Here is a 22,821-nt window from a genome sequence, read left to right as displayed (position 1 = left end):
ATTTTATTTTATAATTTATGATGTAATGATATATATATATATATATTTATATTTACACAAAATATATTTAAGTATAAACCTAGCTATGATAATATTGTCTCCATGATTGGAAAGGAAGATCCAACCAACCTTGATATTGAGTGTGACGGAAAACACTCTCTCTTGAAATTATGAAATTAAAATTCAATGGTGTTGTTTCAAACAAAGTATACTCTTGCACATAAACATACTGTATTGAAGAAAGCGAATTGATTATATAGTTTAAAACTATTGTTTCCTATCTATTTTGTTCTTTTTTGAAATTTAAAACTCTATTTTGTTATGAAATCTACTTGTACTTAAAATTAAAGTCGTAAATGTATTGCAAGTGGCAGATTGCCATAGTGGATAGGACATTAACCTTCAACTTAATGGGTTTCAGGTTTAAATTATTTTTATTAGTATAGATTAGAATAGTTTTATCGCTTATAATAAAAAATATTATAAATATTGTAATAAATATTATAAAAATAATTTTTCGTCACTCTCTTTTATTTCTTTGAAAAGTGATAAAATATTTATAAAAATACTTTTACAATTGGTTGTTAAACTCACCTATAATAAACAATGTCGAATTTAGAACCTCGACAAATGATACCATATACAATTTAAACTCCTTGAATTAATCATGTACAATGTTTATAATAAGCATTGTTCTAAAAATCCCCACCTAAGCGCGAGGTGGTTTGACGCCATCCCAATTAATGCCTGGGCTTTTGAAAATTTAGAACATGACGCCTATACTTGCTAAGGCGTTGGCCTAGACCGACTAGGCACCCGCCTAGCCCGCCCATACCTACCTAGACATCTGCCTAGGTTGAGACTCACTTAGATAAATAATATGTAACATCCCACATCGCTTAGGGGAGTGGATCCTGTAAGCCTTATATGTATATTCCCATCTCTACCTAGCACGAGGCTTTTTGGAAGCTCATTGGCTTCGGAGTTCATCAGAACTCCGAAGTTAAGCGAGTTCGGACAAGAGCAATCCCATGATGGGTGACCCACTGGGAAGTTCTCGTGTGAGTTCTTAGAAACAAAACCGTGAGGGTGTGGTAGGGGCCCAAAAGGGATAATATCGTGCTACGGTGGAGTTGAACCTGGGATGTGATGGGGGCCCGGGCCGGGATGTGTCAAAATAGATAACTTTCATTTTACATTATTATTATTTTTTAATAAATTACAAGAGACTTGTTGAATACTTAAATGAACACACATCATATGCTTGTTCTCTATGTTTTCATTATGTTTCAATACTCCATAATATATATGTCATTCTATTTTGTAATTTATGATGTAATTATATATATATATTTAAGTATAAACAAACATTTATTTACACAAAATATAACAGAGATTGACTTAAATCCGTCTAGGCACTAGGCCTCAGCCAACCGCCCAATTAGTGCCTAGCATCTTTTAGAACATTGACAATAAGATTTGAGAAAATTAACCATATGTTGTAGAAATCCTAAATTGTTTACAATTTATAGTACATTTTTTTTTTTTTAACAAACAATATTTTTTACACTAGGGGAAAGGGGTGGGCTTAGCCTCATAATGGACTAGCAATAATATGGTTCCAATTCGCCTTTGGCGAGAATCGAACCTAAGACCTCTTACTTACAAATCAAGAGAAATACCACTAGACCGTAGTTTAAGTTACAATTTATATTACATTCTGTTAATTATGGAGAGGATTCTCTGGATTAATTAATTCTATTATAACAAGCAATAATATCACAACTTTGTGTGAACTCGTTACAAACATATCATCCTCGCATCAGTATGAATCAACTTTGAACCAATTGTTTATACATAGCAGTGTACACAGCTGGGAATAAAAACCGAAAATTCCACTTTTGTTTCTTCGATCACTTCATCTGAGAGTTGCTTCCATTTTTCCCCAAAGTCCTCACCTTTGCCGGCAAGCAAAAGCCCTTCGAGTCCCCAATCATGGGCTACGACGTCGCAATAAAATCACAAATATTCTTCTACAGAAAAATTGGTTATACATAGCAAATGTTCCTAAATTTGAAGAAAAAGTGCTTTGAACCCCTAGGGTGCGTTTGTTGCACCGGACTATCTCGGACTGGACTAGCTTTAGGGACTAAGCTGGATTAGCTTAGAATAGACTAAGGTGGACTAATTTAGTAAAGCGTTTGATGTTGTATCGGACTAAAAACAGGACTCATATATTATATTATTAAATTTATATTTACAATATTTTATTATTAATTTAATCTATATATACTAATATTTTATTATTAAATTATCATTTTCCTTTCTAGAACTATCTTCCTTCTTTTTATTTTGATCAAGCTCTGATTCATATTCCTCTCTCATTTTTTTTGTCCGCCCACTGCATCCCTCCCCTTTCCCATTTCTCTGCCATTTTATCTGTGGCACTTCAAATCTTTCTCTGCCTCTTTTATTCGAAGATTTTACAAATCTCTCTCTTCCTCTTCACTGCAAATCTCTGTCTGCCTCTTCTATTCCTCTCACAAAATTCCTTGCAAATCTTAAAATCAAACCAAAGAGCAAGAACGAAAATGAAAATTTGGGAGTTGGAGGCGGGATGCATGCGTGAGTGGCTCGAAGGTGGGGAGATGGGGTTGAATCTGCTTTCGGTTTCTCAGTTTTTTGGGTTTTTGGATTTTTTGGTTTTCTGGGTTGAAATTTTGGGAGTTGGATTTGGTATTGAAAAGGGAAGGGCTGCAGATCCACGAAATGAATTTACAAAAACTCCATGAAATGGGTTTCTCAAAGAAGAGTTTCTGACCATAGATCCATGGTGGCTTCGCTGGAAGAGGAGTCTTACGGGAAAAAAATAGCAGTCGGGAGGGGAAAGGTAGAGAACTGACGAAGAGTGAAGCGGAAAGGGGCGAAGGAAAGCTGGTCTTAGCAATCCGTCCAATTTCGGGGGGTCTCGCTAAGACCGCCTAGTGAGGCATTTAGTCTAGGCGAGTCCCCTTTAATCTCATTAAAGATAATCCCGACTGCTAACAAACATGGTATTTCACTTACTATTAATCCTAGCCAATCCAGTGAAACTTAAGGAGGCCAAACAAACACCCCCCTAAAGTTCTTTCAGTACTAAATTGCTCATTCATTCATTCCTTTTCTCATCAGTTCTTCACTAGGAGTGAGGATCCTCACCGGATTCTCTTTGTGAGGATCCCGGAGATCCTCAAATCACATATGTTCATTGTATATCGTGAAGTCATAAATCATTGTAAATTTTTTTATTTAAAAAGTCGTCTCTGATATTTTGGAGGCCCTGTGCAAATTTAATAAAAAGGCCCTCATTAAAAAAAAAAAAAACAAAATTGGACAATATATACTTACATTAAAGCTCAACAATCAATATTTAAACTTAATTGAAATTAGCATTTTACTCTTACTAATTGCATAATCTCGAACATAAAGTCACCATTTAGAGTTCATCTATTGAAAAAAAAAAAAAAAAAATTGGAGCACAACTGAAAGAGAGATATGGAAACACGTTTGCTTACAAATCATATGTAAGATATGTGACTTACTTTCAACGGAAAAATTAATGGGGTTATAGTGAGATGCCAAATTAATGATTTAAAAAAATTGATGTGACAAATCACTTTAAATTTTTTAATTCATATGACAAATTCAAAGAATTACTCATTTTCTTTCAGCCAAGAAATTATTGTACCCAAATAATGAACATGCCAAATAAATTATTTTCCTATGATCAGTCGATTGTGGCAGTTCAAAACTCTTATTTAGTCAAATTTCATCAAGACTGCAATGTTATTTCTTAAAACCAGCTAGCATTAGTCCACTTGGATCAAAAAATTTACAAATCAATGAGACTAGAAGTCAGAAAAAGAAGGTAATGACACACATAGAGATAGTATCTTACACATTACTCAGTGAGACCAGACTCTAATTTCTGCGCAACATAAAAACATGTTATCCCTCTTGTATTCAATGCATGATTTCCACTTGGTACATCAACTTCTTGATGGCATGACTTCGTCCTGTGTGCGGATACTCAATCCGACAACACACTCTAGAGCGTTTGGACCGGCCTCTTTGTGACTCTGCTTCCGCATAGATCAGCCGCAATCAGAAATTTTCGCTTGCTAGATGCATTGTGGCTTCATTGTGATTAGTTTATGTAAAACTGATACAAAAGGCGCTCAATTTCTCACCTAATCCTCTACTGCATTCTTACGCGAGATTTAAAATATCGCTCTATTTTCTTAAGACAATATTCATCAGTTCAGTTCACTGATTGGCCTAAAGTCTTATTCCAAAAATCGTGCATCCAGCAGGACTCTTTTGGCATTATATTATGAGTGCCAGATTCACCAATTTAAAAGCCAATCTTTTACAATAAAGCTCATTTTAAATTTATAGGTACCTCAAAAGAGACAAAACAAAGTAAATTTTGTAAAGTTCAAATTTAATTAAATCCTCGGATTGCCTAAGTTGCTCTGATTTGCAAATGGAGTGCTGCAGGGTTTGTGTTACAGGAGCCTCGAGCTACCTTGGTTCTTCACTTGTCAAAAGGCTCTTGGAGAAAGGATACACAGTCCATGCAACACTGAGAAATCTTGGTTCTCTTCCTCTCTCTCATGCTCTCTAATTTTCATAGATTAATTAAACATGAAATTAGTTAATTAATATGGTGAATATGTATTTGTGTAGGTGATCCATTTAAAGTGGGACTTGTCCAAAGTCTTCCTAAAGCAGACAACAGACTGAAATTGTTTGAAGCAGATATATATAGTCCTTATGACTTTGAACAAGCAATTCAAGGCTGCAACTATATTTTTCACTTGGCCACCCCTTTGCAGAATGAGCCCAAGGATTATCAGGTTTTGTTCTAAAACTTCCTCAACCTCTTATCTCGTGTCCCCCACCCCACCGACCCGACGGTTACATAAAAGATAACTCAGAGCTATTCCGATCCTAATTCATTTCTTAGTCGTCTTATCTGTTCACTGAAAAGTAAAGAAATCTAGAAAATCTGGAAAGGGTGTGAAACGATCTCAATTTTTCTTCTTCTGGGTAACACTTCCAAATATTTTCATCAAAGGTGGCTCTCATATTAGTCATCAATATTTGGTTAATTATATTGATAATTAGTTAGGATATGAGGATTGATCAAACAACCCACTTCAAGCATGACTTTAGTTGATTATAATTCACTAAGGGCATGACTTTAGTTGACAAATAAGATGAGAGAATTTGAATCAATCAAATCCCTTGATGGTAGGAATTAGCAAAGTCAGTCAGTTTTCACGTAAGATTAGCCTAGCCTATTTAAAGCCTTGCATACCATCTGTGAAAAGATACTCGAGTGGCAATAGGCTAGAAGATCACTTAAAAGAAGAGTGTGTTGAGGCTTAATGTTGTCGTAAATGATGGATAGCAGAATGGAGACTGTCATTGCAGTCAAGGAAGATCAATGGAAGCTGGATTGCAGTGGAGTTTCAGTTTTGTTCTTTGTACATCTTTGTAACTAAACAATTGTCATTGACGGCTGAGATTAGAACTAGCTTATAGGCTAGGATTATGCCATCTGTCATAACATACGTTGTTCTAAGTTGAACCCGTGCAATGCATGTAAGCTTTGCTTATAGGCTAGGATTATGGCATCTGTCATAACGGCTAAGGTTGCTTGGGACACCTTCAAGCAGAAATATAGAGGTGATTCTCAAGTTTGAACTGTGAAATTATATGGTAATAGAAGAGATTTTGAATATGCTCGAATGAGAAATGATGAAATGATATCTGCTTATTTGACTAGATTGTTTGATTTTGTTAACCAAATGAAGATGTATGGTGAGGAGTTGTAAAACATGAGAATAATTGAGAAACTGTTAATTAGTCTTACTCCTAGCTATGATAATATTGTCTCTGTGATTGAGGGGACTAAGAAGCTAGATGAGATTTTCTACTGAGGTTGTAGCCACTCTAAAAAGATTTGAGCATAAATTGCTAGATATTGTTCACAAGGTAATAGTTCTAAGGGAAAGAAATTGTGGAGGAATAAGAAGAAGAATGAGGTTTTAAGACTGGTAACATACCAAGTGCATTTGTGAAGCATGGTGGAAATAAGGAAAATCCTAAGGAGGTGTGCAAATAATGTGATAAATTACACTATGGCACTTGTTGGTTCAAAAGCAAGCTTAAGTATAATAGATATGACAAATTTGGTCATATAGCCAAGGATTGCAACAACAAGGTGAATCAACTTATTCATCATGCTAAACATGTAGAAGAAGAAGCCTCTATGTTCTATGTTTGCAATTCTTTGTGAAGAACAAAGATAGTGTTTGGTACATTAATAATGGATGTAGAAATCATATAACATCACAGGAATCCTTGTTGATTAATGTTGACAAATCTATGACATTCAAGGTGAAAATGGAAAATGGTGATCTTGTGCAAGCTACAGGAAAAGCTACCTTGGTGATTTAACACAAGAATGAGACTAGATATATCAAGGAAGTGTGGTTAGTACCCGGTCTAGATGAGAACTTGTTGAGTGTTAGGTAGATGGTATAAAGTGGTTATTTATTGTTATTTGGGGATGATATAGTTGGTATTTTTTTAAGACAAAAAATTGGAGTACTTGGTGGCAACAGTTCAACTCATTGGTAGTAGATGTTTTCCATTGCTCATGAAAAATGTTAATCATATTGTAAGAAAGGCTACAATTCAAGATGATGTATGGAATTGGCGCAAAAGGCTTGGACATTTAAAGTTCACAAGTTTGAAATTGTTGAAGCAAAAGGAGATGGTCTAGGGACTTCTTGAATTGACAAAAGAAAATGGAGTATGCTTAGGGTGTGCTATTGGAAAGCAACATAGATAAGCTTTATGTAGAGAATCAACTTGGAGGCATAATATCCTCTAGAATTGGAACACTCTGATGTTTGTTACCAAATGCAGGTTACTATAATTCCAGCGGCACTTTACCTCCCAGCGCCTAGGCATTACCTAGGTCGATTTTTAGAATACTGCATTGAATCAAGTGGAATGGTAGAAATCCAAGATCTTGCTCAATTAGAAGGAGAGTCAATTATCCTCAAGTATTTTAGGACTCTCAAACTAAATTGGGATAATCTAGCTCAGGTGGTTCAGCACATGTAAAAATGAGAAGTTTGAGTAAAGTTTATGTAAGATGCAATCTATGCATAGTAGAACCTGAAAGATTTGAAAAAGTAGTCAAGGATGAAGCCTGGTCCAAAGCTATGGATGTTGAATTGGAAATGATTGGGAAAAACTAGAATTATAAACTTGTTGACAGACTGACTGAGAAATTTGTGATTGGTGCCAAACTAGCTTTCAAGACTAAAGTGAATCTTGATGGAAAAATCCAGAAACACAAGGCTAAGATTGGTTGCCAAAGGTTATTCACAAAAGCCAGGAGTTGACTTCAATGAAAACTTTGCGCCAGTTGCAAGGCTTGATACAATAAGGACTCTAATTACTCTTGCTGCACAGAGAAACTGAAAGTTAAATCAGTTTGATGTGAAACTAGCATTTTTGAATGCAATGTTACAAGAAGAGGTATATATGGATCAACCTAAGGGCTATGTGAAACCAGGAGCAAAAGACAAGGTCTACAAACTCATGGATTGAAACAAGCCCCAAGGGCTTGGTATGATGAGATAAAATCATTGTAGACATTGAAATTTCAGTGAAATAAATGTTGACCAATGTATTAAAATTGCAACCTTTATTCATTTCACCTACATCACACACTCATTTCACCTACAACTTCCACTTACTTCACCAACCTCACACACTTACTTCACCAACATCACACACTTATCTCACCTACAACATCCACTCACTTCACCAAAAAAAATGGATGGTGGTGATTCATTCTCTTGGCCTATAAATAGCCTTCTCCATCAAAGGAAAAAAGGGAGGAATTTACATCACACCAAAACCTTGAAGCTTTGAAACTCTAAAGCTCTCAAGCAAATCCCGAAGGATCAAAACAACACTCTTCGTTCTTTGTCAAATCCTCCTTCAAGATCAAGCCCCAACGGCCCTTGAAGAACTTCCACCAACTCAAGATCAAGCCCTGACAGCCCTTGAAGAAAGTTTTCATCGTTCATCATCCGTTCATCCTAAGATCAAGCCCCAACGGCCTTTTGGATCAACAATCTTAATAAATCCACACATCCAATCATTCTTCAAGATTAAGACCAAAAGCCCTTGAAGATCCGCTCATCCATCAACCTTCAAGATCAAGCCCAAAAGCCCTTAAAGAAATCCGCACAACCATTATTCAAGATCAAGCCCAAAAGCCCCCTTGAAGAAACTTTAAACTGTTTATCCAAGATCAAGCCTCAACGGCCCTTAGATCAATCGCACATCCACAAATCAACACCTTATAGAGATCATATCAGATGATCAAATTACAAAGAGATTGTAACTCGAAAATCATTAATTAATATAAACATATTATTTTGTACACGTATTCTTGTTTCAGGAAAATTCGTGTTTACAATCATATCTAGTAAGTTGTGGTTTTCATAGAAGTTCTAGTGAGGCTAAACTCTTAATCAAACTCATAAATGATGAATCACTAATTGTGTTCATATATGTGGATGAATGTGATGGACAAATGTGAGATGACTAATCTTGGCTTACTTTATCATTCTTTTGGGATGGGAATAATTCAAACTGAGGATAACATCTTCATTAACTAAAGGAAATATGCCCTTGCACTCTTGGATAAGTTTGGCTTAAAGGATTGCAAACTTGTCAGCATACCACTTGCAGTGAATGAGAAGTCGAAAAGAAAATGTGGTAGTGAACTTGCAGATGAGGCTCTCTGTAGATAGATGAGGCTCAAGTTTGTATTGGAAGATTTTGGTGAATTACAAAATGACGCTACAACTTTATGTTGTGATAATACCTCTGCCATAGTCATGACAAAGAGTTCAGTGTTTCAGCAGAGATCAAAACACATAAATAAAAGATATCACTTCATCAAAGATCGATCACAGAACAATATCTTCAAATTGGTGTATGGGTGGGCACGGGCCGGGCCAAGCCCAAAATTGAAGGAACCGGACCAGACCTGTTTGTAAATAAAAAAGGTGGGGGTGGGGTGGGTTTTGGATTTTTCAAAATAAGATCCGGACCTAACCTGGCCTTTTTGAAACTGGGTCGGTTCCCACGGGTCCCCACGGGTTCAAATCTTCACTCACGCCTTTACTCCTCCCTGCCACTCCGCCACTGCCGCGACTCTTCCGGCACACCATCCACAGCAAAAATGATCAAATTACGACCACCACGAGCTCGCCCACGCTCTCTGCGATTATCTTAATTAGTTTTTCAGAACTGCTTCACAAGGGATTAACCATTATAATTCAGAGACTAAAAGTGGAAGGTTCAGATTTCATAATTGCTTCACAAGAGATCATATAATTCTGTGGGGCCCACATCATATATACTGAACCTCAATCCTCCATCCATCAGACTGCAACTATGATCTATATATGAAACTAGATGGTAAAAAGTAACTTACTGATCGACGATGGAAACTAGATTGTCTGGTGGGACTGATCGACAGTGGAATGGGACCGATGAACCTGTTTCCTGCAAGTGCAGGATGTAGAGGTGGTAGACCCTGAGTGGCGACATTGGGATTTTGCCGGAGATTTTGTTTCTAGCGATGACAGCGACTTTGAGGCAGTGGAGGTCGAATATGGAAGTTGTTGTCATTTAGGAAGAGGGATTTAAGGCTGAAGACGTTGGCGTTGAAGTTGCCAATGTTAAGGGATTGAGGGTTCATGGGATTTGAGGGATTTGGGGAAAACAACGACATTGGGGAAAACGCCAGAAAAGTTGTTGTCATTTAGGAAGAGAGATATGAGGTTAATGAGGCCAGACTCGGAGCTAATTATGGAAACGGTTCAGGCCGGGCCCCTGTTTCTCTAGATTTTAGAACCTACCCTACCCCGCTAATTCCATGGAACTGCCCCGCTCCGCCCCATTTGGTGTTTATAATTTTTGGACCTGCCCCGACCCGCGAATCCAGGACCTGTTTGCCTACCCCTAATCTGGTGTATTATAAATCAAAATAGTTAGCAGATATTTTCACAAAAAGCATTGCCTAAGGATCGATTATGCTACTTGAGAAATTTGCTTGATGTTAAAGTTGTAGCAACCTTAGAAGGTAGTGTTGAGGCTTAAGGGTTGTTGTAGAAAATAGATAGTAGAATGGAGACTATCATTGCAGTCAAGGAAGACCAATGGAAGCCGGGTTGCAATGAAGAGTTTCAGTTTTGTTCATTGTTCATCTTTGCAACTAAACATTTGTAATAGACGACTGAGATTAGAACTAGCTTATAGGTTAAGATTGTGCCATCTGTCATAACATATTGTATTTTAAATTGAACCCGTGTAATGCATGCGAGGTTCCTTACATGAGCTAAGCGTGTATATATATAATGGTAACTTTGCCATATTTCCGTCAACACATGCTTGTGTGAAGGAATGAGGGTGTAATCGAATTCAAGAAATCAGATAGCATCGTTGTTAGACAAATAAGGAATATGGTTGGAGTCCTTGTGTAATTGCATATAATATTATTCACTAGCCGTCCTACAGCCGTCCTACCTTGTCCTACCTACACACTAGCCGTCCTACAGTCGTCAAGTCGTCCTACAGCCGTCCTACCTTGTCCTACCTACACACTAGCTGTCCTACAGCCGTCAAGTCGTCCTACAGCCGTCCTACCTTGTCCTACCTACACACTAGGACGGCTACCTTGTCCTACCTACACACTTGTATCATGTATATATATCCTTGTAATCTTGTAGAGAAAGATAATGAGAAAAAAAGCATTCTCTTCCATTTTTTCCACATTCACGTATCAATAACAAATATATTTTTTAGCCTACATACCTTTTTCTACATGGTATACAGAGCAGGTTTATAACCCTAGCCCTAATTTTTTTTTTCGGCAGCTTTCTCTGCCGTTCCCATGGCTGACTCTTCTTCTTCCGATGGTGTTTTTTCCCTTCATCATTCCGACCACCCGAATCTTGTCCTTGTATCCAAGAAGTTGAATGGTGATAACTACACATCCTGGGCCCGTGGCATGCAGCTTTCCTTGAGTGCCAAGAATAAACTTGGTTTCATCACTGGCGATATCCAAGAACCTTCTTCCTCCGACGACCCTGATGCTCACGCAGCTTGGCGTCGTTGCAATGACATGATTCTCTCTTGGCTTCTGCATTCCTTGGAACCTGACCTTCAAGAATCTGTGCTTTTTTCCACCTCTATCCAAGCTGTATGGGATGATCTTCGCGAACGCTTCTCTCAGAGTAATGCTCCACGCATCTTCCAACTCAACCGGGAACTTGCTACAATTTCTCAAGGTTCTTCTTCTATCTCCGCCTATTTTACTCGCCTGAAAGCTCTCTGGGATGAGCTTGCTTCTTATAATGATGGCTGCACGTGCTCTTGCAACGCCAAGCATGACCGTCAATAACTCATGCAATTATTAATGGGCCTCAACGAATCCTTTGCTGCTGTTCGTGACCAGATTCTTTTAATGAATCCCTTTCCCACTGTTCGTCAGGCCTGTTCCTCGGTGTCTCAAGCTGAAAAACAACGTTCCCTGGGCGTCCTCCGCTCTGTCGATCAACCTGCTGCCATGGCTGTTCGTGGCCCGTCCCGTCCCTCCTCTGCTCGTCCTCCCCTCCACTGCACCTACTGCAATTTTGATTATCATACCCGAGACACCTGCCATAAACTTCATGGCTATCCCGTTGGCCATCCCCTCCATGGCCAACCGTGGCGACCACCGCGCCGTGCCACTGCTTCCAGTTCTTCCCGCAGCCATGCACCTTCCAGTCCTTCCCGGCAGCCACGGTTTTCTGCTTCCTGGCCCCATAATTTCACCCAGGCCCATCACGTGCAAGGCACCCAGGCCCCCGCCTCCTCTTCTACTCCAGCGACCTACCAAGTGCACGGGGCCCAGCCCACTTTGCATGACTTGCAGCTTGCCATGCCTGACCTCTCTGCCGAGCAGCACTCCCGTGTTCTAGCTGCTCTACGTGACACCACCACCCCTCCTCAGGCCAATGCCGTGCTCACTACTGATTTTGCCCAAGGTTTGTTACCTGTCACCTCTCGTCATGGTCAATAGATTCTTGACAGTGGTGCTACAGATCATATTACTTCTTTCGCCTCATGTTTGGTTAATCGTTCTCCTTCACATTTGCCGCCTGTTTCTTTGCCTAGTGGTGCTTCCGCTCCCATTACTTTTACCGGCACTCTTCCTTTAAATTCATCAGTTACTTTGAAGGATGTTTTATGTGTCCCTAATTTTCGAGTGGACCTTTTATCAGTTGGTAAACTTACAGATGGATTATCGTGTTCCATAACCTTCTTTCCTTCTTGGTGTGTTTTGCAGGACTTGGTTTCGAAGGCGATGATTGGTGTGGGTAAGCGACGTGGCGATCTGTATTACCTTGTGGCCCTTACCTCTTCTCTCCCCACCCGTCAACCTCTCTGCAACATCATTACCATCCCCTCCTCCCTCTGGCATAGGCGTCTTGGTCACCCCTCCTCCACTCGTTTGCAAGCTTTAGCATCTAGCTCTCTTAATTGTACTTTTGATTCTAGTCATATTTGTGATGTTTGTCCGTTGGCAAAACAAACTCGTCAACCTTTTCTTTTGAGTTCAATTTCATCAACTTTCCCTTTTGCTTTAATTCATTGTGATATTTGGGGCCCGAATCGTCAATCTTCTCTTTCTGGTGCTCATTATTTCTTAACCATTGTGGATGATTTTTCTCGCTTTACGTGGGTCTTCCTCATGAAACATAAATCCGACACTCAACAATTAATTAAGGATTTTTTTGCTTATGTCACTACCCAATTCCGCACTACCATCCAATGCATTCGTACTAACAATGATGGTGAATTTTTATCTCTTCGTAGTTTTTTCTCTGATCATGGGGTGCTTTTACAAACTTCTTGTGTTTATACCCCCCAACAAAATGGCGTTGTTGAAAGAAAACATCGTCATCTTCTTGAAACCGTTCGCGCCCTTCGTTTTCAATCCCATCTTCCTATCAAGTTTTGGGGGGAATGTGTTCTTACCGCTACTTATCTCATCAATCATCTCCCTACCCGTCTTCTCCATCATAAATCCCCATTTGAGGTTCTCTTTTCGAAAACCCCATCTTATGACCACTTCCGCGTCTTTGGTTGTCTGGCATATGCCACCTCTGTCACTCCCACCACCAAATTTTCCCCTCGGGCTCATCGTTGCATTTTTCTCGGTTATCCTTATGGACAAAATGCCTATACCCTTTACGATCTCGACAATCACCGCATTTTCACTAGTCGAGACGTCATCTTTCACGAAACTACTTTCCCTTATGCCGTTTCTCACCCTCCTATCCCATCCTTTTCGCCTACCCTACCCATCCCACCCCCTCTGGACTTTACATATAACCCACCCCTTCCTGCCCCGACGCCTCACCCTCCTCCACCTTCCTCCCCTTCCACGCCTCCCACAGATTCCCTTGCTGCCCCATTACCCGTTCCTCCCCATGCCCCTTTACCCACGGACATCCCTACCCCCCCACTACCTACCAATCCTCCCCTTCCCCGCACCTCTTCCCGTGCCCATAAACCTCCATCCTATTTAAAAGACTACGTTTGCTCGCAGGTGATTCTGCCATCCCACCCATCTTCGACTTCGCAACCCGGTTCTACACAAGGTACGCGATATCCACTTTGTAATTTTCTCTCTTATCACCGTTACTCTCCCAGGCATTTTTCTTACATTAACTCTGTCAGTCGGACTGTGGAGCCTTCCTCCTTTGTCGAGGCTGCCACTGACCCCAATTGGCAACGTGCTATGACTGAGGAGCTTCAAGCTTTACATGCTAATGGTACTTGGACTTTAACTTCCTTGCCCCCTAGCAAAATTCCCATTGGTTGTAAGTGGGTGTACAAACTCAAGCACAATTCCGACGGCTCTATTGACCGCTACAAAGCTCGTTTGGTTGCTAAAGGCTTCACTCAGGCTGAAGGTATTGATTATCATGACACTTTTTCTCCTACTGCTAAGATGATTACGGTGCGTTGTCTTCTTGCTCTTGCTGCTAGTCAGTCTTGGTCTCTTCATCAGCTTGATGTTAATAATGCTTTCTTACATGGTGACTTACATGAAGAAATCTATATGTCTCCTCCTCATGGTCTTCGGCGACAAGGGGAAAATCTTGTGTGTCGCCTTCACAAGTCACTTTATGGTCTTAAGCAGGCTTCTCGCCAATGGTTTGCCAAATTCACTAGTGCCATCATTTCTGCCGGTTTTCAACAATCCAAAGCTGACTATTCATTGTTCACTAAAAAGTCTGGTATTTCTTTCACAGCTTTGCTCATTTATGTGGATGATATTGTGATTACAGGCAATGATGCTAGTGCCATTAATTCTCTGAAGTCTTTTCTCCGTGATCATTTTCGAATAAAAGACCTTGGTGATTTAAAATATTTTTTGGGTATTGAGGTTTCTCGTTCCAAACAAGGGATTTATATTTCTCAACGCAAGTATGCATTAGAGATTCTCAAGGACTATGGTTTTTTGGGAGCACGACCCATTGCTTTTCCTATGGATGACACAAAATTATCTGATAAAGGAGAACTTCTCAAGGATCCTGAAAAGTATCGACGATTAGTAGGTCGGTTAATATATCTCACTATCACTCGGCCGGATATCACCTATTCTGTGCATGTTCTAAGCCGTTTTATGCACGAGCCAAGGATATCTCATATGGATGCTGCGCTTCGTATTGTTCGTTATTTGAAGGCTACTCCAGGTCAAGGTTTATTATTTCGTTCTGACAACCAGACCAAGTTAACTGCGTTTTGTGATTCTGATTGGGCAGGTTGCCCTATCACTCGCCGTTCGACTACTGGGTATTGTGTATTCTTGGGCGGTTCTTTGATTTCTTGGCGGACGAAACGACAGAAAACCGTTTCGCTCTCTTCAGCAGAGGCGGAATATAGGGCCATGGCAGGTGCTTGTTGCGAGATAGTTTGGCTTCGTTTTTTGTTGAAGGATTTGAACATTCCTTTGGATGGTCCTTCCATTTTATTTTGTGATAATCAAGCAGCGTTACATATAGCTGCCAATCCTGTTTTTCATGAACGAACTCGTCACATTAAGATGGATTGTCACTTTATACGAGATAAGATTGTAGATGACACAATAGAGACCAAGCATGTGGGCACGGCACAACAGTTGGCAGACTTGTTTACCAAACCTCTTGGGAAAGAAAAGTTTTCGGGTATGTTACGCAAGTTGGGAGTTCTTGACATCCACTCTCCAACTTGAGGGGGAGTGTTAGACAAATAAGGAATATGGTTGGAGTCCTTGTGTAATTGTATATAATATTATTCACTAGCCGTCCTACAGCCGTCAAGCCGTCCTACAGCCGTCCTACCTTGTCATACCTACACACTAGCCGTCCTACAGCCGTCAAGTCGTCCTACAGCCGTCCTACCTTGTCCTACCTACACACTAGGACGGCTACCTTGTCCTACCTACACACTTGTATCATGTATATATATCCTTGTAATCTTGTAGAGAAAGATAATGAGAAAAAAAGCATTCTCTTCCATTTTTTCCACATTCACGTATCAATAACAAATATATTTTTTAGCCTACATACCTTTTTCTACAATCGTCATCTCCGGCTTGCTTACACAAGCTAAGCGCACATGCTTGTGTGAAGGAATGAGGTTGTAATCAAATCCAAGAAATCAAAGAGCAACATACTCTCCATTGCTCACCTTACTTCATCTTCTTCTCTTCCAAAATTTTCAGAATCCAATTTTTCAAAACCTATGGAAACTATAGAATTCAACAAAGAGTTAAATGAGCTTTTGGTTTTGCAGTGTTGCTTAAAAACTTATGTTGAACGATCAAGGTTGGAGGTTAGTTTGAGATTTCATACATTTTGCATTGAATTAAGTAGTGCTTGTGGGTAGGCCTTCCTTTCTATCAAAGTTTATTGTAGTTGATGGTACCACTATGTTTTCTTACCATTACAAGGGGACGGATTGATACTTATAAAATGCAGTCACCTAACTTTAACTAGATTTAAAAGACCTTTTATCCAAAATGATCATTGAGATTAGTATAACTCCTCACGTTGGTCCCTAGGATTTGAAATTGATACAAGTGGTCTCAGAGTTTGTCCATATCAATCATTTCAATCATTCCGTGAAAAATCTCTGTTAAATAAGGATCAAAATGATAAAAATACACTCAATTTAATAAACAATGAACCAAATGATATGACAAAATTGAGGGTATTTTTTATTTTATTTTATCCTTATTTAACGGAAATTTTTCACGAAATGACCAAAATAATTGATGGTGAACAAACTCAGGGACTAGTTCTGTTCATTTTAAATCTTAGGTACCAAAGTGAATAGTTATGACAATTTCAAGGACAATTTTGGCTAAAAAGACAATTTTAAATTACCTTAAACTGGTCTTTTTTTTGTGGGGTGGGGGAAGGTGGTAGTGTCACGTCCTTTTTGGGTAAGGTTAACTACATTTCTAGAGTACAGTCAAGTTTATTAACGATATAGACAACCATATTGACACAGCAAGGGAGACAAGGCCGTGTTAGACATTTTGGAGGTTATATGCGAATTTAATAAAAATGTCATTTTTATTTAGAAAGAAATGTGGACAATATATTATAAAGAATTCAACAATCAACATTCAAACTTAATTGAAATTAGCATCTTTTTCTTAATAATTGAATAATTTCAAATTGCCATGAAATTATGACTGAAGGTTAATCAATGAAAAAAAGAAGCACAACTGACAGAAAGATATAGAAATACGCTTGTGTTTGTGGAAGTAAATAATACACAAGTTGGTTTTTTATAACTATAAAAAAGTGGAAGAAAGTAATACACAAGTTTTTAATACCAGAGAAAAGTGGAAAATTAATTTATTTATAGGCTCCACTTAATCAATTGTAATGTAGATAATCATATGATGATGATTTTTCTTCTTAGTCAAAAACTTTTTTATAAAAAAAATTTATACTCATATACTATAGGGAGGAGGACAAATTTTAGGAGCCCTCAGAAACTCAAGACCCAATGCCACTACACCTTTTGCGCACCCCCAACGCTGTCTCTGAAGACAGAATTATTGACAAATACAACTTAAGATAAGTATAAGAAAAAAAAAATTGAGTTTCATTAATTGATTTTGGGATTAGAAGTAGAACTAGGTCAACTGTACAGATCTATTGTCACGTTTAATTTACTGTAAGTTTTAACAATGAATTGATGAAACTTCTTAAGCAATTCGATGCAGGATATTCCTTCTATAGTTATCACTTACCATAGAAGAAAGAGAGTTAAAAAAATGTACACTTATATTTAGCATATTTGATATATGTATTCGATATACTATGTTTACTATTAGACAGTTCCTTATGTTTACTGTTGAACATAGTTCAAGGACATATCTGAAGCTGCAGTTTCTGGGCTTAAGAGCATAGTGAAGTCTTCCATCAAATCAGGCACCATAAAGCGATTCATTTACACAGCCTCCGTGGTAGCTGCATCACCAGTCAAAGATTCTGGAAACGGCTTCAAACAATTCATGGATGAGTCCTGTTGGACTCCCCTTAATCTTTCAATTCCTTTTGCCACACAACCAATGATGGTAAGCATCAAATTTATGACAACCAATAAAATTGTGAAATCTCTTAAGAAAGTAGTGCTATTGTCAAGTAGCGGGTAAGAAGAAATCACCAGCATTGATGGATCAGATTTCTACATGCATGACTGATGCTAGCATATTGCGTTCTAATTAAGAATGCCATCATCAATCATTTGTCAGCACTTTAATTATTTTCGGGGAAAAAAACCACGAATAAGTGGGTAACATGTATTTGTAGGAGTATACACACTCAAAGATCCTTTCAGAGAAAGAAGCGCTGAAGCACATTAGCGATGAGCTTGAAGTAGTTAGCATTGTCTGTGGCCTTGTGGGAGGGGATACATTTCTCCCTACTATGCCTAACAGCATGAAAGTGCTCATTTCTCAGATCACAAAAAATGAGAGGAGGTACAAAACCCTGAGATTTTTGGAGGAATTGTTGGGTAAACTTCCATTTGTTCACATTGAAGATGTCTGTAAGGCACACATATTATGCATGGAGCAGCCTTCCATCAGCGGCAGATTTCTATGTGCCGGTGCATATTTGTCATCAGCAGAAATAGCATCTCACTGGGAGAAAAATTATCCAGATATCAGAATTGCTAAAGAGTAAGTTACTACACAAGTTATTATGAAAACTCTAGGGAATTGCTACTTGGCATTCTAAAAAAGTAATATTGCACTTCTCAAAGCGCAATTTCTCATGTATGTTTTTGGAAGAAAAAAGTGTTTGATGACCATTTTAGTGTGCTAGTAATAGCTTCTGTATTCTATAATGGTTCCAAACATTATGCGTCCAGAAGTTCATTGAGTGCTGTTTTGTTTTAGGTTTGTTGAAGATATAGAGAGAAATTTATTGGGGTTCTTCAAAGCTGAAGAAAATTGGATTCAAGTACAAATTTGGTGCCAAGGAGATATTGGATGGAACTCTAGAGTGGGCACAAAAGATGGGTGAGTATGCTTCCAGCCAAGACCAAAGCATCTGATCACTGATCAGTCAATTGTGGTAGTTGTTAAGATTTTGATCTTATTAACTCAAAATTTGATCAAGACTGCATTTTATTTCTTAAAATCAGCACTAACCTCTGGTACCAAAGAATTTACAATTCAATGAGGCTAAAAGTGGAAAGAAGAAAAAGAAAGGTAAAGACACACAGAAATGCTATCTAACACACTACTTCTAATAACTGCCTAGACCGAGGAAACTCTCTTCCCAAGCCTCATTTATCTCTCTGCATTTTTTTTTTGTTGGGGGCGGGGGTTTTCTTTGCAAAGTGGAGAAGGAAAAGGTTAACATTTTAAGCCAAAATAATCTGGGTGAAATTCCAAATCATCAATTGAGAAATCAAAATCCCCAATTGGTGAGTTGGTGACTGAAGTTGGAGCTGAGATTATCTCCGTGAGACCAGATTCTGAAGTCTGCACATCATGCACTAGTCCGAAACTGCTCACATGGCACGGTGACACTGTCAAGTAGTCCGACTCAAATGTTGCTGCTGGAGATCCAAATACTGGAGCATAGTTATCCATCAAATTGTTCTCCATCATAGTTGCGCAAAAAATATGGTCCCCAACATCATCGGATTCAATCGGAGTGGAAGGGAAGGAGAATGATGGAAATATATCATTCTCTCTAGTGTCCAAATGGTCAGTTTTAACCCTAAGCCCTGCTCTTCCGAAACTGAATGACATCTCCGGTGAAAATTGATTCGGTTTCTCGACTTCTAGGGTTTTATTTTGGTTGCCTTTGAACTCTTCTTTAACCCTAGCTGACTGAGAGACTTGGCTACAAGTATGGAATCCCCTGTAGGTTTGCACAATGGTTGTTGGGTCTGCATCTGATTTCTGTACTTGCTTGGTCGCTACGCAACCCTGTGTGCCACGATGTGTGCATCTGTAGTAGCCTCTGCAACGCAAGAAAACAAAAACCCTCTTTAGAAATTAATTTCTAGTCTCACTAAATTTACATGTATTGTAGACCACCATTGAAAGTGAAATATTAGATGGCATTTTCTTGAGTAAATATCAACGGTCCCAAATTGAGCCAAAGCACAAATGGCTGTTTTGTGGTCCATACATGGTTTTGGTGTATACACGGTAGTTTTAGGCCGCCCATAGAACAGGTTTCGGACTTGGATCAGTGACCAGGGCAAGAAATGTTTAATGTTAAAAGGTGCTGCACTGCTATATACTTAAGAATTGTCAAACCTATAGGCCAAACAAAAAACAAAAAACAGTACTTGTATACAGACGCACTTGCAAAAAAATTGGTGTCACATAAACCAAGCTGTCAGCAACCAGAAGCTTTTATTATCCAGTTACAGTCACATTTGGATAAGTTCTAATTTCTAAGAACTTTTCTCCTTCATGCAATTGTAGAAAAAGAGATGATCATCTTTCTGTAATTTGTGGATATAATTTTTATAGCAAAAAAGAAGAAAAAGAAAAGTTGTTTGTGTTTTTCATTAATTTTCATGTGCTGCTTATGTTTTAGGAGCAGCCCGATTAATGAGTCACTGACTAATTGATTAAATCAGACTCGTATGATAAAAAGCAAAAGGTAATTTCCCACTATGAGCAAATAGAGATTTGACTCGTGTGATGCAATATGACCACGCTTCTGCACTTAACTTGGATTCCGTCATTATAAATTAGATTAAATTAGAATATAGACTTCAAAAATTAAAAGTTCTCACCTTGGATGATTAGTTCCAAGGATATCCTTTTGGCCATATTTTCTCCAACTATAGCCATCATCAAGACTCCCATCTAACTCTGTTTCAGGGGAAACCTTCACTTCCTTAGTCCACCTGGGCATTGTTTTCCTGCAACACAAAAAAAATCCCAGCAATTTGATCAATATCCAATTTCAACAACTAAATTTAACTAATAAAAAACTACCCATTTAAAAAAAATTAAACACCAAATAAAAAAATGACCTCTTCTTGAAGAAATTTTTGTCCTTGCAATCTTGGTCAGAGATCCCACTCAGTGGGCTACTATTGCCAAATGAAGTTGGTGATTCCAACATATTTTCATGAGCTGGGATGTGCTTGGTTTCTCCATCAGAGCCATCCCCACTGCCTGTGAGCAGTGAGAGTGCCTTGTCATATGAAAAAAGTATCTTTGAAATCAGAAAGTCTTTTGTTTCTTGTGGGGAAGAATGGTGGAGGTGGCTCATCAGCTGCTCCGCCAGCTCCTTCCCTTGAGTTAGCTCATTGGTTAGACTCTTCTGCTCCCACTCCATGCTCTTCCTCTTCTCCATTTACAAAAATGTGAACTCAAAAAGAAACTAAAAATAATGCTTCAAGCACTATAATTGTGATAATTATGGAAATTATGGATAAATTTGAGCTAGAAACACCAAAGCTCCCAAATGAAGATTGGTAGGTTGTTTGCTTAAGTAGTGAGAGAGAGAGAGAGAGAGAGAGAGAGAGAGAGAGAGAGTTGTGATGTTATGGAGAGAAGGGAAACGTTGTGTGCTTGAATTTGTTAGTGAAAGTGGGAAGAAGAGGGGGTGCATATAAGGGGATGAGAAAAGATGATGGGAAAAGACAAGGAAAAGAGACAGATTTGACTGAAGAAAACTTAACTAATTTGATTTTCTTTTGGCCCTAAGAAAAAGAACAGATTTAAAGAGAAGGCAAAATAGTAGAGAATTAAAGAGCAATGTGTACGAATAGTGGAGATTTAAAGAGAAATGTGTACGAAAAGTCATGGCGACCAATTCAACCCCGAAAATTATTAGACTCACAAACTCTTCTCTCTCTCTCTCTCTCTCTCTCTAAAAGAAAACTGTAGTAGTGACGGCGAGAAGCAACGCGGAAGAAGGTTTGAAGTTTCTAGGTCTTATACCTGTAGGGTTCAACAAGTCCCTTTTGCGCCTAAAATGGGTAATTTTTATTGGGTAATATTAGAGCATGAGGATCCATATGATGTTCTGCTCGATTCTAGTTTAGAATATGAGTATTTAATTTAAGATTAATTGTCAATAGCAGAGATTTTTATAGTCCTTTAAAATATTATTGTTCAACTATTTGAGTATTGTTATTAACATTTTAAAATATCTTACGCTACTTTATTATAAAGCATAAAGAAGAAAATTCAATGAAGAATACATAATAACTTTTTAAGAGTGTTAATGGCAATTAGGAATCACTTTTTTATATATAAAAACATAAGTTCACTTTGGTTCTTATTTTTTTATATAAGGCTCCAACTATAATGCTTTGGTTTTGTTGATTGATTTGAATAATTACTTATGGCGTCTTTTATCAAATGAATTTTGTTTATACACATATTTTTCGAGATGCTAACCATGTTGCTAATAAACTAACTTTGTCAATTGAATTTTATTTGCGCTAAAATAACTTTATCATAAAAATAGGAAATAAATAATAAAAAACTGAAAATGACGTACTGTGGTACGCAATGTGAAAAGCTTTTGCTTTCGTTGATGTTGATAGACAAAGCCCTGCGAGGCACGAACTCGCACGTACAAATATGAAACGCCCACCTTTTTTTTTTTTTTTTTTTTTTTCTCGTATTGGAATATAAAATACCCACTCGAATATTTGTTTGAAACTTTATTTTTTTCTATTACCCCTGGCCTGCATGTTAAATAAATACTATAATACATATAATACGTTTTCATTTTCAAATCTTCAACTGGCTATTTCCATGCTGGTTATTGTGACATGGATAATTCTTGCATCCGCTATGTAGGATGCACATATTCTCTTTTCACGAATATCGTATCTTGATTGAATAAAATCAATGATTAGAACCGTTTAATTTATTAATCTTCATTCAAATTCGAGATCGCTTAATCATCCAAACACATCCAATAAATAGACAATTTATCATGAATATGTTACTTGGTGCGTATATCATTGCTTTGTTCTCTACATTTGAACGACTAAATAGTTTCCGATATGAAACTATGAAGATTAAAAGATTGAATGTTTCCAATATGAAATTATGAAAATTAATAAATTGAATGGTTCCCATTATAAAATTTATACAGTCAAAATACGTTATTTTCA

At 38.1% G+C, this 22,821-nt stretch overlaps 1 protein-coding gene and 1 pseudogene across 1 annotated transcript; one reads left to right on the top strand and one right to left on the bottom strand.

Moving 5' to 3' along the window:
- The first annotated feature begins 4,305 nt into the window (after positions 1 to 4,305).
- On the top strand, positions 4,306 to 18,848 carry LOC125468858 (annotated as a pseudogene).
- Positions 18,818 to 21,422, bottom strand: LOC125468857 (probable WRKY transcription factor 53). The gene is made up of 3 exons (XM_048565419.1): positions 20,716 to 21,422; positions 20,473 to 20,601; positions 18,818 to 19,682 (listed from the first exon to the last, which is right to left on the bottom strand). The coding sequence occupies exons 1-3, from the start codon at positions 21,039 to 21,041 to the stop codon at positions 19,067 to 19,069; spliced, it is 1,071 nt and encodes a 356-aa protein (XP_048421376.1). The 5' UTR covers positions 21,042 to 21,422; the 3' UTR covers positions 18,818 to 19,066.
- Between the last annotated feature and the right edge of the window lie 1,399 nt (positions 21,423 to 22,821).

This window comes from the organism of the source record quoted next, unplaced genomic scaffold (assembly GCF_019419815.1).
Source record: "Pyrus x bretschneideri cultivar Hongxiangsu unplaced genomic scaffold, Pyrus_bretschneideri_v1 Contig4, whole genome shotgun sequence".
NCBI classification, from domain to species: domain Eukaryota; kingdom Viridiplantae; phylum Streptophyta; class Magnoliopsida; order Rosales; family Rosaceae; genus Pyrus; species Pyrus x bretschneideri.
This window is presented reverse-complemented; position numbering and strand designations above follow the sequence as displayed.